This window comes from Seriola dumerili, unplaced genomic scaffold (assembly GCF_002260705.1).
Source record: "Seriola dumerili isolate Sdu_G_001 unplaced genomic scaffold, Sdu_1.0 BDQW01000138.1, whole genome shotgun sequence".
NCBI classification, from domain to species: Eukaryota; Metazoa; Chordata; class Actinopteri; order Carangiformes; family Carangidae; genus Seriola; species Seriola dumerili.
The window spans coordinates 6,856,394-6,877,241 of record NW_019174393.1 but is presented as its reverse complement, the minus strand read 5'-3'; the positions used below and the strand labels follow the sequence as shown (position 1 = coordinate 6,877,241).

The following is a 20,848-nucleotide window of genomic DNA, read 5'->3' as shown; positions in this document are numbered from 1 at the left end:
CAGTAGCACTGTGAATATGTGGGCAGGGACTGCATCACAGGTGATTTTAAGGAGGAGATTAAGCTGAAATGATTGTACTTGAGGAATAAACAGCACTGAAAACATTATTTAAATTGGCCTGTGGAAAGTGTGAAAATGTCTGTAAGTGATTGAATTAATTCACTATATATGGTCTTAAACAGGTTTAGGATATGCATACATTCTACTGTAATGTTTAATGGTTGGCAATCATAAAAAGACAAATACACAGTCAAACATTCAAACACAGCCCCCCTGTTGAGTTTGCTACACGCAACCCTTTCTGACATGCCTTGGTGAACCCCTGTCCCATTATCATGCATTATGCATGGGCCTATCTCTTAAGTCCCATAAATGTAAAAGCTTCCCTTGAAATAGAAGAAGTTGCACCGGTGCCTTGTCACAGTGACGTTTTAACTGCGTAGAAACATTTTGTTTCACATAACTGTGTCAGAATTCAGAGAGTACATATAATTATTTGAGGGGATTGCACAAGACATTTCACACACATTGGTGGTTTGTATTTTCTAATTTAGTGGTAGAAATCATATTGCAGGGACCGATTCTAAGAATTCATACTAATGACTAACAATTTCTTCATGTCTTTGTCTTACAGAAAGAATGGCTTTGCCTCAACTGTCAGACCCAAAGAGCCATGTCAGGCCAGCTGGGAGACATGCCACCTCCATCCATGGCTTCCCCAAAGAAGCAGCCACCTGCTCCTGCTCCTGCTCCCTCTGCCACCCCTGCCCTTGCTGCTGTAGATAGCAAACCTGTAGTAGAAGCAGCAGACCCAACCCCACCTGCTCCTGAGACCAAGGTAGAGCCCACAACCATCCCCACACCTGATGCATCAGTTTCACCTGATAATGATGCTTCTCTTTCTGTTAGTGCCCCTCCTCCTAATAGCACTCCTCAGGAAACCCCACAATCAAATGAACAAAAAGAACCTCTAGCAGCTGAACCAGTGTCTGAGCCTGTAATTCAGCCTGAACAAGAACCTCTGATTTCAGAAGCTGTACCTGAGAAAACAGCAGAGGACAATCCTCATCCTGAGACAGAGCCATCTAATTCTAATGAACTAACACAGTGTGAAACTACTAGTGAGATCCCAGCAGTTGAGCAACAGAGTAGCTCTGACAAAACAGCAGAGGACCATCCTCACCCTGAGACAGAACCATCTAATTCTGATCAACAAACACAAAGTGCAACTGTCAGTGAAATCACAGCAGTTGAGCAACAACAGAGTAGCTGTGAGAAATCAGCAGAGGACAGTCCTCATCCTGAGACAGAGCCATCTCAGTCTACTGAACAAACACAGAGTGAAACTACTAGTGAGATCCCAGCAGTTGAGCACCAGAGTAGCTCCGACAAAACAGTAGAGGACCATCCTCACCCTGAGACAGAACGATCTAATTCTGATCAACAAACACAAAGTGCAACTGTCAGTGAGACCCCAGCAGTTGAGCAACAGAGTAGCTCTGACAAAACAGTAGAGGACCATCCTCACCTTGAGACAGAGCCATCTGATTCTGATCAAAAAACACAAAGTGAAACTACTAGTGAAATCCCAGCAGTTGCACAACAACAGAGTAGCTGTGAGAAAACAACTGAGGACCATCCTCACCCTGAGACAGAGCCATCTCAGTCTACTGAACAAACACAGAGTGAAACTACCAGTGAAATCCCAGTAGTTGAGCAACAGAGTAGCTGCGAGAAAACAGCAGAGGACCATCCTCACCCTGAGACAGAGCCATCTCAGTCTACTGAACAAACACAGAGTGAAACTACCAGTGAAATCCCAGTAGTTGAGCAACAGAGTAGCTGCGAGAAAACAGCAGGGGACCATCCTCACCCTAAGAAAGAGCCGTCTGATTCTGACCAACAAACACAAAGTGCAACTGTGAATGAAATCCCAGCAGTTGAGCAACAACTGAGTAGCAGTGAGAAAGCCACAGAGGAAAATCGTCACTCTAAAATAGAGCCATCTAATGTTGAACAACAAGCACAGAGTGCACCTGTCAGTGAAATCCCAGCAGTTGAGCAACAACAGAGTAGCCCTGTGAACACGACAGAGGACCTTTCCGTCCCTTTGGAAAGTGAGACGCAAAATCTATTGGCTAATACAGGTTTAGACAAGACAACAGTCCCTGCTGAGGTAGGAACAGAGCCAAATCCCAAGATTAGTCAGAGTGAGGCTGCAGCTCCCCTGACAGATAATGAGAAAGTGGAGCCCACTCCAGAAAATCTTCCAGAAGTGACAACAAATTCAGTTGAGCCAAAGCCTGTCGTGATCTCCGAAACAGTTACACAGAAAGTTTCAGTTCACCTTGATTCAAAGCCAGATTCTGCAGCTACAGATGTAAAAGAGGAGAAAACAGTTGAGGTGGAAATTGAAAAGCCAGTTGAGAAACCCCAGATAGATGAACCCCAAGCTCCTCCAGCAGTTACAGTAAACACTGATTTTAATGTGGAGCAAACAGACATCACTAAAAAACTTGAGGCTGACATTGTAGCGCCCAATATCAAGACTGAAAATACTGTAGAAATAAAGGCAGAACCAGAAGCAGTAGTAGAGAAGCCAGCACTCACAGAAGATGCTCCTCATCCTCCTCCTGTAGACCACGTTGACAACGTTGAGGTCCATAAACCTGACGAGACCCAGCAAGAATTAAAAAAAGAGCCAGCGAAAAGCATAGAATCTGAAAGCTCTTCAGTAGAGTCAGAAAAACATCCTGTCCCAGCTTCAGAGGAGAAAGGTCAGGCTAATGAATCGGAAAAGAAACCCATAGAAAATGAGGACAAACCTGGAGCACCTAACTTAGCAGATAAGTCACCACCTGTTGCTCCAGTCGAAGGAGAAACCAGAGCTCTCGAGAAAGCAAATGAGGAGAACATGACTGAAACAAAAGCATTTGAGGAAGTTGTTACCAAAGGGGAAACAGTTAAGCAGGAAATACATGAGAAGTCTGGCGAGGAAACAAGTAAAGAAAAAATAATTGAGGAGAAAGTTGCTGAAAAAGAAACTGTTGAGGAGAGAGCTATTGAGGAGGCAGGCGCTGAGAATAAATCATCTAATGGCAAAGTCTTTGGAGATGAGGCAGTTCAGATGAATGCAGCTGTAGAGAGTTCCACTGAGGTGAAAGCTGAAGGAGGGAAAGCTTTAGAAGAAGAAGCAACTGAACAGAACACAACTGAGAGGGCAAATGACCAGAAACCTCCAGAGGAGGAGCTTAATAATGCAAATTCAAGTCTAGTATCCTCGTCTACTGAGACAGAAACAGCTCAGACTGTCACTGAAGAAATCCCAAAAGAAGAGATACAAACACATAAAGAGATAGAAGCTGGAAGAAAACATGAACCATCACCTGTCAAGGAAAGCCTTGTTGAGACAGTGTCATTGCCAGAGAAATCAGAGGAGAGAGAAGCAGAGAGTGTTGCGCAGAAAGAGGAAAAGCAGACACCTTTAGATACCATGTTAAAAGAAGAAGATAAATCTGAGGAAACAGTGGTTCCCCCACCTCCTGATTCTAAAGAGCAGGAAAAGGTCAGTGTTGAGAACCCAGTGGAAAGTATAGAGATGGTGTCATCCTCAGCTGTTATTAGTGAGACACAAGTTAGTGATCAGGCCTGTGAAGAGAAACTCATTCAGGATGAGATAGAGGCTGGTTCACAAAAGACACCCAGCATTGCTGAAAATCAATATGAGGTAGAGAGGGAGGCGTTAGCTCAGACGGGCAGTGATGAGAAACAGCTCGAGAAAGTTACAGAGCCGTCAGTCAAAGAGGAGGAAGCAAAACTTGACAAAAAAGAGGGTGAGCCACAACCTGTTGCTGGCAATATCCAGGAAACTATTCCATTATCAGAGGCAAGCACAGTCTGTGACAAAGACGCCACTGCACAGTTTGATGTAGGAGAGAACACAATATCAAAGACGGATGAAGCTTTTGAAAATGGAGGTGCGTCTGTATCAGTAGCTTCAGTCCCTGTAACAGAACCTGAAATCCCAGTCTCTGAAGTTAGTGAGCAGGACAAAGGCCCAGAGGAGGGGAACACTAATGTGGAGGAGAAAGAGGAGGCTAAAGCTCAGCCTCAGAGAAAACCCAGTGATGAAGATGCAGTTGCTGAGGTGACCATAGTATTAAGCACAAGTAGTGGTAGATTATACGATTACCTTCGCACAGCATTTGTTTTATTTCTAAAGACATTTCTAAAAAGCATCTAACATGCTCAAAAAATTTAAATATTTATTATATAATTTTTTCTTATTGTAGTATCTGAGGAAAAAACTTACTTCTGTCTTTTTTTCAATCCAACAGGTGAAAACGGTGGAGACCCTGAAAGAGCCTGGAGATAAAGAAATGGGTGCAAAGGAGAGCAGTCCCACCAGCCCATCAGACCTAGCAAAGCTGGAAAACACAGTCCTTCCCATTCTTGAGGCCCAGGCAAACACACAACTGAAGGATGAGGAGGAGAAACTAACAGACACCCTAAAGACCAGACGTAAATTAGAGGTCCTTCCTCTCTCACCTGACTCGCCTAGCTCAGAAGATGACAGAGAACTATCTGAGAAGAATACCAAAGGTACCACAAAGAAAAAGCTCCTTGTCCCCATGGATGTCAGAGCAGATTCCCTGGATGATAGCAGTGAAAGCTTTGGAAAAGAAAGCCCAATGTCAGGGGATGATGAAGAATTTATTCGGAAACAAATAATGGAAATGAGTGAGAATGAGGATGCTTCCCCATCTGATGAGGAAAACCTAATCCGGCGAAAGATCAGAGAGAACGAGAAAAAACAAATGGAGCAGAAGAAAACAGAGGCTGTAGAGAGGAGTACGTCAGGAAAAGCCCGGCGACTTACCAAGAAAAGCACTATAAGTCCAGATGATGGAGAGGATAAACAACTCCGTGGCTCATTGGATAAACCTGACATAGACAAAGGGGGACCAGAAGCAAATGAAGAGGAGAATCAAAGTGGTACTGCAGTTCGCAAATTCCAAAGTATGGAGCTGAATGCAACCAGCTGCCCTATGCGCATAACTAATGATGATGGAGAGCTTGAAATGGAAAGCCTTACAGACTCTCCAGATGATCGGTCTAGAGGTGAGGGGTCATCCAGTCTACATGCATCGAGCTTCACTCCTGGGACATCCCCAACATCCCTCTCATCACTGGATGAAGACAGTGACAGTAGCAGTCCCAGCCATATCCGTTCTGATGAAGGTAAACAACACAGGAAAGCCAAACACAGACAACCTGGTCAAATGCTGCCAACTATTGAAGACTCCTCTGAGGAGGAAGAGTTACGGGAAGAAGAGGAGCTGCTCAGGGAGCAAGAAAAACAGAAGGGCTCAGGGAAAAAATCCAAGAAAGACAAAGAAGAGATTCGAGCACAGAGGAGGCGAGAGCGCCCGAAGACACCACCGAGCAACCTTTCCCCCATTGAAGATGCCTCACCAACTGAAGAACTGAGGCAAGAAGCTGAAATGGAAGAGATCAGACGATCATCCTGCTCTGATTTCTCCCCTAGTATTGAATCAGATCCCGAAGGGTTTGAAATCCATGCTGCAAAGATTGCAGCAGTCCAGAAAACATATCAGCTGCCTACATCTGTATCTCTTCACTCCCCAACAGAAGATCAAAATATTGATAAATCACAGAAAAAATCTCTTAAATCTGCTGATGAGGCTTATGAGGAAATAATGCTGAGGGCTAAGTCTCCAACCGTTGATAAAGGTGAGATTCAACCAGGAAAAGAGTCCCTTTATGGAGGCATGCTCATTGAAGACTATGCCTATGCATCTCTTATCGACAATTCAGCAGTTGATTTTGGAGAGCCAGAGAAGATTGTTGTTCCCTCTCAGCCCAAAAAGCTGAGATCACCAGATGAAGTTTATGAAGACATGATAAAGAAGAGGAAGGAATTCATGCAGCTGGAGCAGGAATATCAAAATATGCAGCCGAAAAAGGAAAGCACTAATCCAGAAATTGTGTTGGAACCTGCTGAAAACACCTTCTCTAAAAGCAGTCCAGTAACACTGGCCAAAGACGGGAAGCCATTGTTGGATGCTGAAGCAGCCTATGAAGAGCTAATGAAAAGAGTGCTGACTCCCGGAACAAGTCCAACTCAGCAGGAGCCAGAAGTGGAAGCCACCGCATCTAGAAGGGCACTCCACCCCATCCCAGACTTAAAGGTGACGCAGTGCTCTTCAGGAGAGTTGTCCTCTGATGACGAGAGTATGATTAGAAAGGAAGAGGAGATTACTCCAGTATCAGACACAACATCACCAACAGAAACTGAGCCTGTTGGAGTGTTTTCTGAGTCTTCTCCATCATCCACAGCGGATCAGCAATCTCACACCACAATCACAGCATCCCAGGCTGATGTTGTCGACTTATCTAGTGCATTCCCAAGAGTGTCGGTCCCTGTTATTGCCAGTGTATCACCCTTGCCCACAGTCCCCCAGTACACACCCAGTATTCCCAGTGTAGTGTCAACTGCCCCACCTGTGCCCCCTAAGCCAAGCGTCCTGCGTAGGGCTAATTCTCAGGAAAAAGCAGAAGTACCTGTTGCACCGCCACTGCCTCCCCCCACCCCACCAAAACCTACTGTTTTTCCCAGGAAACCTCCAGTTCCACTTCCACCTCAGGCTTCAGCAGCTCCAACCAGACCAGAGACAGTGGCTATGACTACAGCCCAAGGACCACCTACAAGACAAGCAGTTACACCAACGTACAAACCTCATGTTCCCCCTCCTGTTCCCCCAAAGCCATCCATTCCTGCTGGGATTGGCGATAGCCACAGACCAGGACATGGTGTCAAACCACCAATTGCACCAAAGCCTGGCTCACAGCCTTCTTCACCTGCCCATGTCCCACATCCACCAAGACCCACTGCACTTCCTACTGGTCCTCCTGAAATAGCCCTCAATCTGAGCCCCTCTTCTGAGACCAAGCAGTTTCAGCCCTCACCAAAGTCTCCTTCTTCTCCAAGATATGCCAGCAATCTTCGTGACACATATGTGGTCATCACACTGCCATCTCAGCCCAGCTCTCCAGTAGACAGTGTCTCAACTCAAGCTCCCAGTAGTCATGGCCCAGCATCTCCTTCACACCAAGCTCAGCCCCAAAGTTATTACCAACCACAGCCTCAACCTCAGTCATATCCACAGCAGCATCCAAAACCAACCCCTCCTCAAACAACCAGGGTGCCTCTGGCATACACACGAGTCACAGAATCCATTGAAAGCCAAGAGATTTGTGGCCCAGAAAAACACGTATCTAGTTCTTGTCACATAATTGAGGCTATATCTGCCTCAGCACAGCCACCTGTGGTTATGCCTAACCTCATCTCTCAAGTGGTCACCACAGAAGTCCAAAGGACAACTGTCTCAGTTGTTCATGAAAGGACACCACCACCAGTGCCGGCTCCAAGGGCAAATGGTGTCCCAATCTCAATGGAGAAACCTAAGTCCCAAATGCCTGCACAGAATGGACAGGCCTTCCAACCTTCTGAGGTGGTAGATCTTAGGACTATGAAGGTCGACCCAGAATCAGACAGGAATGGTGTGGATCTTTCTGCTGGCACAGACTCAAGACGTCAGTCCTTTGTGACTGATGTCAGTCGCCAAAACAGTGCAGTGCAGTCATCGGTGGTCAACCTCAGTGCTGAATCATCTACTGTCTCTATAGTGACGGATAGTATTACCATTGTGACCTGTGCTGCAACACTCCAGAGATGTGACAATGTAGATACGTCTCAAGCATCTTCAGTGCCCCTTCAACTAACAAAAAATAAAGCGTTTGAGCCTGTTTCTCAAATTATATATCGGCCAATTGATTCTCAGCCCTCCACTCATGTTGGCACAGAGATCCCCATCAACCTCTCAGTTGGATCAAGCACAGGTGGAGGAACTTTCCAGACCACCACTCCTGTCACTATTGCACCGACTTGTGTTGCAAGTTGTGTTGCCAATGGATTGAATACGGGTACAACCACAGTGGCAGGAGCTGTTGACCTTAGCACAACAAAACCATTCCAAACTGTGGTATCCGTAGATGGTGCTTCGGCAGAAACGGTCACAGCTGTAATCACAGATGATGATGGCAAACCAGTGGATCTGACTGCAGGAAAAAGAGCTGTATGCTGTGATGTTGTCTACAAGCTCCCATTTGCCAGAAGCTGCACTGCTCAGCAACCTACCACACCCTTGCCTGAAGACCGTTTTGGATATCGTGATGACCATTATCAGTATGACCGATCACCTTATGGCATGAGAGGGTTCGGTGGAATTAAACCATCGATGTCAGACACAAACCTAGCAGAAGCTGGCCTGTTCTTTTATAAGAGTAAGAACAGCTATAATTTCAGTGGCACCACAGAGGGTGCAGTAGATCTTACCTCAGCAAAGCTTTCTGATGCAGGTCAGTGCAGTGACATTGCAGACCTGTCACTTAAATGTCACTTTGAACTGCCACCACTCATTCACGGCTAACGTGGCAAAGATTTTTGTTTGTTTTTGCTTTTTGTTTTATTTTGCATGGACAATTCTTTTTTCTTTTTTTTTTGTTCTGTCATCATAATGCTTTTGCATGTGCCCGCATGCTGTTACTGTACATCTTGTTTATGCTTGTTGCACTTCTCAACATTGGAGGTTTTTTTTCCATTCTCCACCCTTTTTCATAATTTGGATAAGGCATGGCTTGCTTCAAAATTGAATAAGTCTGCAATATTTGGACTCAACTGATATTTTTGACTTTTGACAGGTGAAGCTGTTGACTACTCCAAGAAAGGGACTTACGCAGGAATGACAATTCCACCCTATTCCCAAGCCAGAGTTACAAGTGCAGTTGGTACACTCTTTGGTACAAGCAGTGTCTTGAGGTCATCAAATGGCGTGGTCTATTCCTCTGTTGCAGCACCAATCCCATCTACATATGCCATTACTACCCAACCTGGGTCCATCTTTAGTACAACATACAACACTCTGTCAGGTATGCATACCAGCGACACCATGCCTTCCCTGTCCAACCTCCAGAGCTTGCCACTTACCCGGTCCCACAGTTTCCTGTCCACCATCTCCACTACTGTAACAGAAGAACAGGGAGATGCCCCACTCAATCTGGAGATCTCTAGAGGGGGTACTACTGCTGCTGATTCAGTCACCACAGCAACAACCTCTTTATCCCTTGACACCTACACTGATGCATCCCTGGAGGCCATAGCTGCTTCACTGGAAGCTCTGTCTTCACCCATGGTTCCTGGGGATGGCCAATATCAGGTAGAGCGTGAGAGGCTAGAGATGGAGAAACTCAAGCAACAGCGCCTGGCTGAGGAATTAGAGTGGGAGCGCCAGGAGATTCAGCGGTTCCGTGAGCAAGAACAGCTCCTAGTACAGAAGGAACTGGAGGAGCTGCAGGCTATGAAGCAGCAGATCCTGGCCCAACAAGAAGAGGAAAGACAGGCCCACTTAATGATGCAGAAAGAAACCTATGCCCAACAACAGCAGCAGCTTGAGCAGATTCAGAGACTTCAAGAGCAACTGCGGGTGCAACTGGAAGAGCAAAAACTTCGTCAGATGTACCCTGGTGGGGACATGCCAGGGCATGGCTTGCAGGAGGCACTTGTCTTAGGACCTGATGGCACAGTGCTGGCCCGGAAAATTACGGATAGTGGATGCCAGACAGATGATGAGGATGAGACCGTCAGCAAAGCTTACACAGCAGGGAGAAAAAAGAGAAGTGCTAAAAAGAGTGTTGACAGTTGTGTGCAGACTGATGATGAGGATCAAGAGGAATGGGAAGCTCAGACCAGAAGCCGACAAAGCCGGCCACGCACAGCCAGGGGTGATAGAGGTGGCCAGTCAGAGATGTCTCTTCAAGCCCATACTGAGATTTCTATACAAACAGATACAGAGGGAAACATTAGAATGGACACCAGGATGGAGCTGTCGGACTCTGAAAGGACCTCACCAAAGAAACGACCTACCCCCTTAGAAATAGGCCAGTCTCCTAACCTCAAAGTTGATTCCTCTACGCTTCAAGCCCCCCCTAAATCTCCAAAAGTGCTCTATTCCCCCATATCCCCCTGCATATCCCCCAGCAAATCCCTTGAGTTTGTGTCCTATGAGAAATCACTGGGTGATACAAGCCCACAAAAGCTAAGGGGAAGTACAGATCCATCAAAAGCCTCTCCAGCAAGTCCCAGGGGACCAAAAGCCATGCAGAGATCCATGTCTGACCCCAAGCCCATGAGTCCAACAGGAGAGGAAAAGGCAACATCTGGCACCCAGTATGGTGATAGCTATACTGTGAGTAGCACTTAAGTTAGAAATGTTGTCCAGTTGTTTATGGAGAGGTTTTTCTAGTTTGAGCAAATTTATTGATAAAATACCACAGTAATAGCTCCAGTGATGTTAATTTTTCTTGGTTCATTATGGCAATAGTCTTTACACTATTTTTATTCAGCTGCATACATGAGTAAATATTTGTACAGTGTAAACAACAAACAAGATAAGATCACCAGTATAGTATAGTATAAATTATTAAAGTTTTCAGATATTATCCTGTGGATTAATATAATCCAAGAATTATTGCTCCATACAAGTCAAGCATCTTGCAACACCAACAAACCATCCTTTTTCATGTCATGCTCATGTAGCGCAAGTGACATGATGGCTCAGTGGTTAGCATTCCTGCCCCGCAGCAAGAGTTTGCATGTTCTCATCACGTTTGCATGAAGACACTTGCACATCATACTGTGTGGCATGCATGTATGTTAGTAAGAAGGAATACTGCTGCCAATTCACACAGTTTGCTGCACCATGACTGCTAAATGCTCCTCTAAACAGTTGGATAACTCAAACATAGAGGAACAACTGAAAAAATAACTATTTAATAGATTAAATAGGATGGTGAGTCAACCAAAGACATACTTTTTTTTGTCATAGAATATTTCTATGAGCCTGGTACACAAGGAAATGTAGTTATACTTAAATCAGTCTAATGCTTGGGATATGCAGATATCCTGCATTCAGTGCTATACTATTTTTATCCTGTAAATTGGTGTGACCTTAGCCCAAGGGATGTACCAACCTCACATTCTGACAATAGAGACATTAACAAAGTTACCCAGTGCAGACTTGAATGTTCATACCAATACATATTATATGTAAAAGCTTAAATTCAGCTGTATAACTTTAAGAATTACAGTAGGCATTTCTACTTAAATACTATATTATGCGCAATGAAAACATTCAAAGTAATATTTGAATTTTTTGTTTGCTGACATACAGAATGGAACATAGTCATAAAAGAAACAACTGAACAGGTTGCGCATACCCGCTTAGACATCCTATGTTGCTCCTGGCCCTCATGGGGTATGGAAGTCAGTTTTCTGCCTCGGCAATTCACTGCTGAGAATCTCATACATACATAAAAGGATGGGAAATAAGCTGAGCTTGCAGGAAAATATTGAGCTGTCAGATATCCATAGAGGCTTAATGTGAATAAATTACTTCTTATGAGACTACACTTAGGATTGTACAATTTAGCAAGTAGTCGGTACCATTTATGGGCAGGAATACATATTTTACAGGGATGTACAAAGGGTGATCAATACATGTTTTTTCTAATAACCTTTTATACATTCAAATACACAATTTTCACCTACTAATTTATAGTCATGACCAGAATTGACATCCTTTTCCCCTTTTTAAACATTTGATTACATATATGAAATCATGCAATATTTGACAATTACCTCACGCTAATTTTATCTGATTAATATGGTTCAGAGAACTTCATTTTTTCAAAAAGCTGACTCATTTATTTTGGAGATTAAGAAAACTGTTTAATACAATTTCTAAAGTGCTAATAAATTTTTCATTTATTTTTCCCACAGGGGAAAGGCTCAGGTGGCACACCAACAGGCACTCAAAAGAAGGTGAAGAGGACTCTCCCCAATCCACCGTCAGAGGATGAGTCCACAACCAGTAGCCAGACAGCATACAGCACTGGTTCTGCCCGCCGAAGAATGTGCCGCAATTCTAACATGGCACGTGCCAAGATTCTGCAAGACATTGATCGTGAGCTAGATCTGGTGGAACGTGAGTCTTCCAAGCTCCGCAAACGACAAGCAGAGCTCGATGAGGAGGAGAAAGAGATTGATGCCAAGTTGAGATATTTGGAGATGGGCATTAATCGGAGAAAAGATGCGCTGCTGAAAGAGAGAGAGAAGAGAGAAAGGGCCTACTTACAGAGTGTTGCTGAGGACAGAGATTACATGTCAGACAGTGAGGTTAGTAACATCCGAGAGACTAGAGGTGGGCATGGAGGTGGTGAAGATGAAGAGATTGAAGGTCATGGTCTTGAACGTCCCAGGACAGCTCCTCAGTCAGAATTGGATGACTTTGTCCCACCTCAAACCAAGCATGAGTATGGAAAATACTCCCAGTATCAATACCCACAAAGCCAATACCAGCAGACTCTGTATCAGACACCCCAGTCCTACCAGTCTCATTCCATCTATTCCTCTGTCCCCTCGCTCACTAGCTCCCAGCAGCAGAGTTACCACCAGATGCTCTTGTTGCAGCAGAAAGCTGCCAGACAAGCAGCCCTCCTCTCAGAGCTGGATGCAACTAAATATGATGTCATTAGTCGCCAGCCTGATCCCACATCTTCAGCTTACCTGGGAGTCAAGTATGACAAATACGGCAACCACCTAGACCTCAGAGCCTTGGAGGTGGGAAGTATAGCAGGTAGCCCCATGTCAGCTGTCTCTGATTCCTATTACCCAGATGTAGATCACCATACGCCTCGGAGTTACATGCTGCTGGAAGATGCTGCAGAACTGGCTAAGAGCTCCACAGGCCTGTCTTCATCTTATAGCCTGGCTGAGAGGGAGCTAGCCAAGGCAGAGAAGCTGCTGCGAAGAAGTGCTGCAGATCTGGGGTCTACTGACTATCTGGGATCCACCTCCAGACTCCATACTTTTGGAAAGACCCCTGATGAAGAGGATACAATGGAGGAACCGTATGAACTGAAACTCCTGAAGCAGCAGCTCAAGCAAGAGTTTAGGAGAAGTACCGGTGGGACAGAAAACCTAGAACAACTGACAGGTCTCTCCCAGCACTACTATACGCCAAGCACTAGCATCTCTAGTTACTCCCAAAGACACTACCCAAAGTCAGAAAAATACAGCATCAGTCGACTTACTCTAGAGAAGCAGGCAGCTAAACAACTCCCAGCATCTATGTTGTACCAAAAACACAAGACTCCACTATTAGATCCTAAAATCTCCTCCAAGTATTCCTCTATTACAGACAGCAGAGGTCTAGAAACAGACTATACCAGCTATCTGGGGTCTACCAGTGCATCTCCAAGATCCAGCCGGCTTATGCAGGATGAAATTACCTTTGGCCTTCGTAAGAATATTGCTGAGCAGCAAAAGTACCTTGGGTCCACCTTGGGTGCCAACTTGGCTGGGTCACTAAATTTGGGCCAGAGTTTGGGATTGGACTCTGCTTATCCTAGTGGTAGCCGCTCAAGACCCTCATCCAGGCCCACGTCTTGCTATGGCCTGGACTTGTCTATCAAAAGGGACCCTTCCAGCTCCTCATTGAGGCTTAAAGGGGACGGTGAAGCATCTGGAGACGGACCAAGTTATCAAACCCCCTCTGGTCGCACTAAACCCACCAGCCTTCCTATTGTGCAAAGTGGACGTGGCCGAATACCTATAGTGGCCCAGAACTCAGAGGAAGAGAGTCCCTTGAGCCCTGTTGGGCAGCCTATGGGCATGGCACGTGCATCGGCTGGACCACTGCCACCCATCTCAGCTGATTCAAGGGACCAGTTTGGTTCCTGCCTCTCCTTGCAGGACTCCCAGCAGCAGCAACATATCAGGGAAGAGCCAACCAGGGGTAGGGGTTATGTGCTTCTGGATGACCTTCAGGGCACCATGTCAGATAGTGAAGGTAAAAAACATACTTGTCATGCTGTCTCTCTTTTTCTATTTAATGTTTCATCCTTGAGAGTGTGTGATATTTGTTTGTCTTGCATGCGTTTAGTACCAATGTGGGTAATATTTAGCTATTGTGTATTTATTGAAAGTCTGCATGTGTTGATGTTTTCACGTTTTCATGTTCAACCATAACTTTGGTGAATATATCTTCATTTTATTTTCTGGTACATTTGGTCACTCTGATGAGATCTGGTGTGCATGCATACTTTTGTACATTGTGCTCTATGTCTTATAGGATGGGCTTGAATCTTTATGCATGCACTGTGTTTCTCTCTGCATTCAAGATGTTGTGTAACCGTTTCCTATATCAGTTCGCTGCATGGCATCATACAGTCTAACTTTATGTTACAGCTACATTGTGTGGGAGGCTTCCGCTTGTGGCAGTCCATATTTTATTTAGAGCATGCTGTCATTTGTAGCTGTTTCTATTCAGATTTTCAAGTCACTCAAATCCTACTAAGTAAACGAGGCTTGAGGCACAATAGTTGAACTTATGTCAGATTTAGAAAACTAATTCTTTTTTCACAAATGATACACTGAAAAAGTGCCTCCCCACTTGAAATTTACATAATTGGTCCAGAATTCTATCAATTGAGCCAGTTCTTCTAAAATTACTCTTCAAAATGACAGTATATTGTACTGTAACATAGCGGTACCAACAGTACATGGAGTATATCTTTGGATAGTTGTGTAAAGTGGATAGTGGATATTATTGGTGTATTTCATAATCACATTTAAGTTTATAAACGTATTTGTGGGTTTAGTTATTATGATAACAAACTATAGATTAAACCCTCACTGCATTATAATGTCATAAAAAAATTTAAAGCGTCACAGTAGAAAGACCTTGATTGTTTTTATGTTTGAAATGCATGATATTTGGTTGCAACACTTACATATGTGTAATAAATACAAAACTTTAAATTGCATGTCTTGTCGTGAATACTTGCTTGTATGTATTGTGATACATCAGTGACTTTATGTTGCATGAAATACATTTATGCCTGTTGATCTTTCTATACAGTTCTTCATAATGCATTTCCTAAAGGTATTACTGCCTAACTTTAATCAAAAAGAATGCACTCTATTAGTATGGCCCATTATTCTCTGTATTTTTGATTATAAATCAGGAAAGAATCTAATGGAAAAAATCAATAATGGAAGAAAGCACTGAAAATCTAATTTGCTGAACAAATATTCCATTTCATTATTTTTCTCTACACTTTCTATTACTGAAAGCATGCCGTATTCTCAGCCATCATCACTGGAAGACCCAGTTTTTGTAAAATGTGTTGAACAGTGTCTTAATCCTATAGGAAAGAGAACTCAATTTTTAAGAAAATTTGGGTAAATCTCACTTTAGTACAATCTCCTCTTTTAAAACTCTTGGATATAAAACAATAAACCATTAATTTGATATAAACAAGATACTGTCAGTGCGTACTCTTGCAGCAGTGACTAAATTGTATCACAATAAATACTGTGTTTTATTAAGTACTTCATTAAAGCTGAGAATAGTATTTTCATTAAAGCAGCATCAAAATGTGCCAGTTTTAGTAAGTGCAGACTCTGATGAAAGTACGATTGTTTACTGTATCTTTCTGGTTTAAAAGTTTAAAGGTCCCAGTTCGCAGTTGTCTTGAATGCAGCATAATTACTTGTTATTAAATTCATATGGATCCCGTCATTTTGCAATGTAAACTGATTTGCCTTGATTCCAGCCCTAAGTGATTCCCTGATGGCTTTGAACAGAGACGATGCAGCCAATGGTAGAGTATTAGTTCAGTTCTTTAGTCATCCATTAGCTAACATATTAACCTTGCACCACAAGTCAAATGCAGAGCTCCATAAAATGATGACTAAATGTTTGGGAGGTCTAAGACACTTGTAAAATGGCATATAAATACCACTTTCACTTGCAATTCAAAACAAATTTTACAGATTTTATATGCAATTTTACAAATGTCATATAAGATGTACTGTACATATGTTTTGGAAGAAACACATTCACCTTCATAACAGTTGGAGAGTAATGAAAAATATATACATACCCAACATTTACATTCATAGAAAATTACCGCACTATAGGTTTAGATTTTGCTTCTGTACATACTGTACTAATACTATTTTTATTCAAACTGCATTATTGTTTCCGCTTATTTTCCAGTACCTGTGAAAATTTTGTGTTCCTCAGCATCCTTTTTCCTTTTCACAAAAAAGTGAAATAATAAATCAAAATTTCTTTTGGCCATTTTACCTTCCTCATATTTTTATCCCCGTTTCTAATTAGTATTTACCTTAAAACTTTTGCTATATGGCCTGTAATCACCTTTCAATGAAATGAAATCCATTCTCTCCAGTAGGATGGAAATGTCCAAGTTCTCAGATTGGTTCTGAAGTAGTGCCTGTTTTTATCCCTGAAGCATACCACCTTAGACGAGAAGAGACAGACTGGTTTGACAAACCAAGAGATGGGCGCTCAGAGAACGGACAAGAAAAGAGACAGGTGAAACAGGAAAGACAAAACACACACACACACACACATTGTACACTGTTTAGCAAGTCCAAGCAGTAATGAAATGCATGCACCCACATTCATTCACCTGGATATCTACTGTATATGTGGTATGTACATTCAGATGTTGTTGCAAGGCACCTAAATGCCACATATATGTTCATGTTGCAAAGAATCCATACTTAACTGTTTCCCATTTACCTTGTACATACATAACATCTCACCATTGTGTATGGACCACAGGGAAAAGGCCCATTCTACCCCTTCCCTCACCTCAGGGTCAAACTGCAAAGGGATCCCAAAGACCGCAGTGTCTCAGGTAAAGTACCACAGTTTACTACATTTCATTCAATAACACCATCAGCATGCTGCTGCATGAGTAGGACTAGTGTGCATTCAAAGAGGCATGTATTAAAAGCTAATGTGTTATTGACTGAGGCATGCATTAGATCTTATTGACCCCAATGCTTACTGACTGCATCAAATATGCACTGTTTACAGCACAGACATTGTTTTCCTTTTATTGAATATGAATGATCATAAAATGGATTCAAACTTATTTAAAAAGGGTAAAGACAGTAAAATTTACACATTAATATGCATCATAACGTCTCATTAGGTTTACAGAGCATGACTAGTATGCTTTACACATTTTATTTACTTGATATTCATGCCAAACCTCAACAAACTGGCAAGTCACTTCCCCTGCCATTACGTTCCATCACACCGTTCCTCCAGGCTCAAAGCAGACAGACATTTCATTTCCTGGCTTCCCTTTTGATGTGGCTCTTATCCATGCTCATCAGTCAGTGCCATGCTCAAAATGGCGTATCCCTCACACTCAGGATTATCTTACACAATTAACAAACAGCCCACAAAGGAAGCATTTTGTTTATGAGGGCCGGGTGCTGAACTGAGTCATTTTGCTCATGCTGCAGTAACCATGTTTAAGACGTTTATACAGTAAAATGATGGAGGTTGTGGTTCTGTGTAGGTGAAGGCCTTTTTATGTGTGACCTGCAGAGGAATACTAGATGCATTTGATTTGTGGATAGTCAGTAGCGGAGTTGGCATGTATGCTGTTACAAATGCAGTGCCTACAGAACAGTGAAATGTTTATTTATAGATGTATGTATATATTGATAAATTAAATATATTAATAAATTTGTACAACAAACATAAAATATGTGTTTTTAATACTCTACCTACACCAAATGACATCACATAGATTTTAATTGTGTCAAAGGCTGAGATGACACTTCCTGCTACTCTCCAAGCTAGTTACCTTTAGCGCGAGTTTAACTTAGTCAAAATCAAAATTGGTTTTAGCCATCTCTCAATTTTAGTTTATTATGGAATATTTGAAATAATTAGCTAAATTATTATAATTACCTTTTCAATTACAGGTTACAGGTAAGGAAAAAAATAGGAAGTAAATGTAGGCTAATTTTGGCTTCAGCTAAGACTAGCTGTAGTTTTCACTCTATAAATCTCCTCTACTTTAGCTATTTGTCTCTGTATGACAATTTTACATACAGTATGTCTCATGGTAATTGAACATTTCTGTACCATACTGATTTTTCTGTGGTAAAGTTGATACCAAAAAGTCAAATTCCGAGTCTACGTGTGTGTGTTGACATACAAAAGAAAGCCGCTTTTAATGCCAATTTTAAAGATCACAGACTAATTACTAATGGCACTAACTAGTCTTTGTTTTTTATCCTAAACAGGAAATGGTCTGGGTATCCGTGTGGTTGGAGGGAAAGAGGTCCCTGGCAGTAATGGAGACATTGGAGCTTATGTTGCCAAAGTCCTACCTGGTGGAGCTGCAGAACAAACAGGAAAGATTCTTGAAGGTATGTTCCTTTATGAATTTTACTTCTCTTTTTTCAAAAACATGTTGTAATAGACTTCATTTGTATGTATAAAGGACAAAGATTTGAGAACAGAGTGGTGACAGAAAGAGGTCTTAATTTGAACTTAATTTTATCACATGCTGGCAAAGGACCATGACTCATGGAGCTGTGTTTTTAGCAAAATTGGATATATTCATAAGCAAGCTTTAAATTAATAATACTGGAGATGTGTGGTTGTGGTTAGTTTATTTTGTCACAAATAATGGATTATTAGATGATTGTTCATCTGAAATGTGATCAGTTACACTATACACTGTATGATATAGGTGGAAGCTGCAACAGCTACCACAGTTAGCTATTTCACCAAGTCACCATGTAACCATAATGCACTCACCCACAGATATATGACCTGTGTTTTCACCCTTGCACACCTCTCACTGACACCACCTGAGGATGAATTGCTGTGTGGTGTATTAACAGGAACACTTTTCATGAGGTGTTATTGATTTCACATCAGGGATTCTGGAAACAGTTAACCCTCTCACCCTCCCTGTCCATCTGTCTACTCATAGTCCCCTTTAATCTCTGTGTTGAGGCACATTGAAGGTGTTGGACAATTGGTAAAGCTGTGGCCCGAGCCTTTTTGAGGCTGCCGCACTGGTGATCTATGGATGGTGAGATAGGGAGAGAGAAATACTGCCCAGCTTGGACCCGGAATAGTGTGTGCGATCCATCTGTCTGTGTGTGTGTGTGTGTTTGAGCGTGGGCATTTCTTTTCACACTTTCTGTTCTTGTTTGTGTCTCATCCCATTTCCCTTCCTTGTTTAAAAAAAAATCCATATCCATGGCTGTTTCTACTTCTTAATCAGGACATTCTGAGAGATTTTCAGTGAAAACTGCATCATGAAAAGATAAAGATAAAAAATTAAATCATGAAAAACTGTGGAAATGAATAGGGCTTAACTTGGCTTAAAGGTATTTGCTTGAATTGAAACACATTTTTTTATGACATAGTGGAAATTGGAATCGCCAGTGTAACATTATGACAAACAGGCAGAGATACTGTATGTAGATGTAGATCATGTAATCAATTTAGGTTATATCTGAAATAAAAGTGTGAAGATTTACAAAAAATAGATAAACTATAATTTTTAAAATCAGGAAACAAGATTCTCAATTGAAAATTGAATAAGATTTAAAGCTTTAATCAGGGTTTTAATACTTGAAAAGGTCAAAGGGCACAGGATTAATCATGCTGTGTAATTTCTAAAAGACTTAATGGGCCGTAGAATTTTTAATCGACATAATTTTAGTATATTCTATCAAACTGAAACTGAAACTCTGCTTTACACTATATTGCTCTCTCTATTTGTGATTCATCCATCGTGGTTGAGCCTTCTATAGTCTTATGTATTTTATTCTAAGCACAGAAAGACCTCTGTGGTATAGTTTGTAGCTGATGATGATTGCTTCAGTCCAAGAGTCAAGATGCGTCTGCGATCCTGTTTGCCACGAGGACAACTCAACCATGACAACAGCCATAACCCTGTCATCAACACTAAGCAGAATGGCTGCAAAGTACTTTAGTCCTGCCAGTGGGAACACGGTATCTCACTCTCTGTGGTGTGAATATGGGGAAATGTCGTCAGATTCAACAGGCGGAGAGGCTTAGTGTCACAGAGAGCACATGTAGGAATGCGTGCTTGTTTCTGTGCTGATGCTGAAATTCAGATTTCACAAGCCACACAATGGGACCAATGTGATGAATAATATCAGGGTGAAACTACAGTGCAACTTCCCTGTCACTCACACATGCAGCGAGGGAGTATCGTCGCAAACAGAGGACCCTGCTGATGGGCTGTTTCAACCTGTGTAAGTCCTGCCAGTGTGCAGGGAGTGTTTTTGGAGGATGCAGTGGGTTTGCTGTGCTGTGTGGAAATCTATGAGCTTTCACTGCTGAATTGAATATAAATAAATGGTCAGTTTTATGAGACATTTTTCATTCCTGAAGTATCAGCGGGGAGAATCTGATTGGATTTTGGATTCTTTCCATAATTTATCATGTTTGCATTGTTGTCCTGCAAATTCTAGTTGTATCGCTGAAACAACATGAAGCCATTTTTGAGTTGATTTTCACTCTGTCTGTGCCTGAGAGCTCCATGAGCAGCTTTGTCACACAGCTGCTGTTTGGGCTGTCACCAGTATTCATCTCTCCAGTTTTGGCTTGCAGTCTGATGCACATGTCGTTTGAGTGTAAGAATCAAAGCTTGTTTTCTCTCAAAAGATTCCTCGCTCTGAGTCAAAGGATGGATTTTCGACCATGAACTGGTCACGTATCCTGGCCAACATGGATTTATTTTTTTATATGAATTGATCCCTTTATTCAGGCAAAGAGCTTCTCACTTCAAGCTTTTGATTTCTTTCTGTTTTGAAATGAAA

At 42.4% G+C, this 20,848-nt stretch overlaps 1 protein-coding gene across 1 annotated transcript in view; it reads left to right on the top strand.

Annotated features, from left to right (window-relative positions):
• The window catches only part of LOC111224574 (protein piccolo-like), a 59,208-nt gene that overhangs the window by 21,314 nt on the left and 17,046 nt on the right, over positions 1-20,848 (top strand). The window contains exons 4-12 of the mRNA XM_022749118.1: positions 635-838; positions 3,560-4,147; positions 4,338-8,442; positions 8,785-10,328; positions 11,921-13,991; positions 15,760-15,807; positions 16,441-16,544; positions 16,797-16,872; positions 18,284-18,409. Of these exons, the coding sequence (XP_022604839.1) occupies positions 635-838; positions 3,560-4,147; positions 4,338-8,442; positions 8,785-10,328; positions 11,921-13,991; positions 15,760-15,807; positions 16,441-16,544; positions 16,797-16,872; positions 18,284-18,409 (8,866 nt within the window). The remainder of the gene's footprint in view (positions 1-634; positions 839-3,559; positions 4,148-4,337; positions 8,443-8,784; positions 10,329-11,920; positions 13,992-15,759; positions 15,808-16,440; positions 16,545-16,796; positions 16,873-18,283; positions 18,410-20,848) is intronic.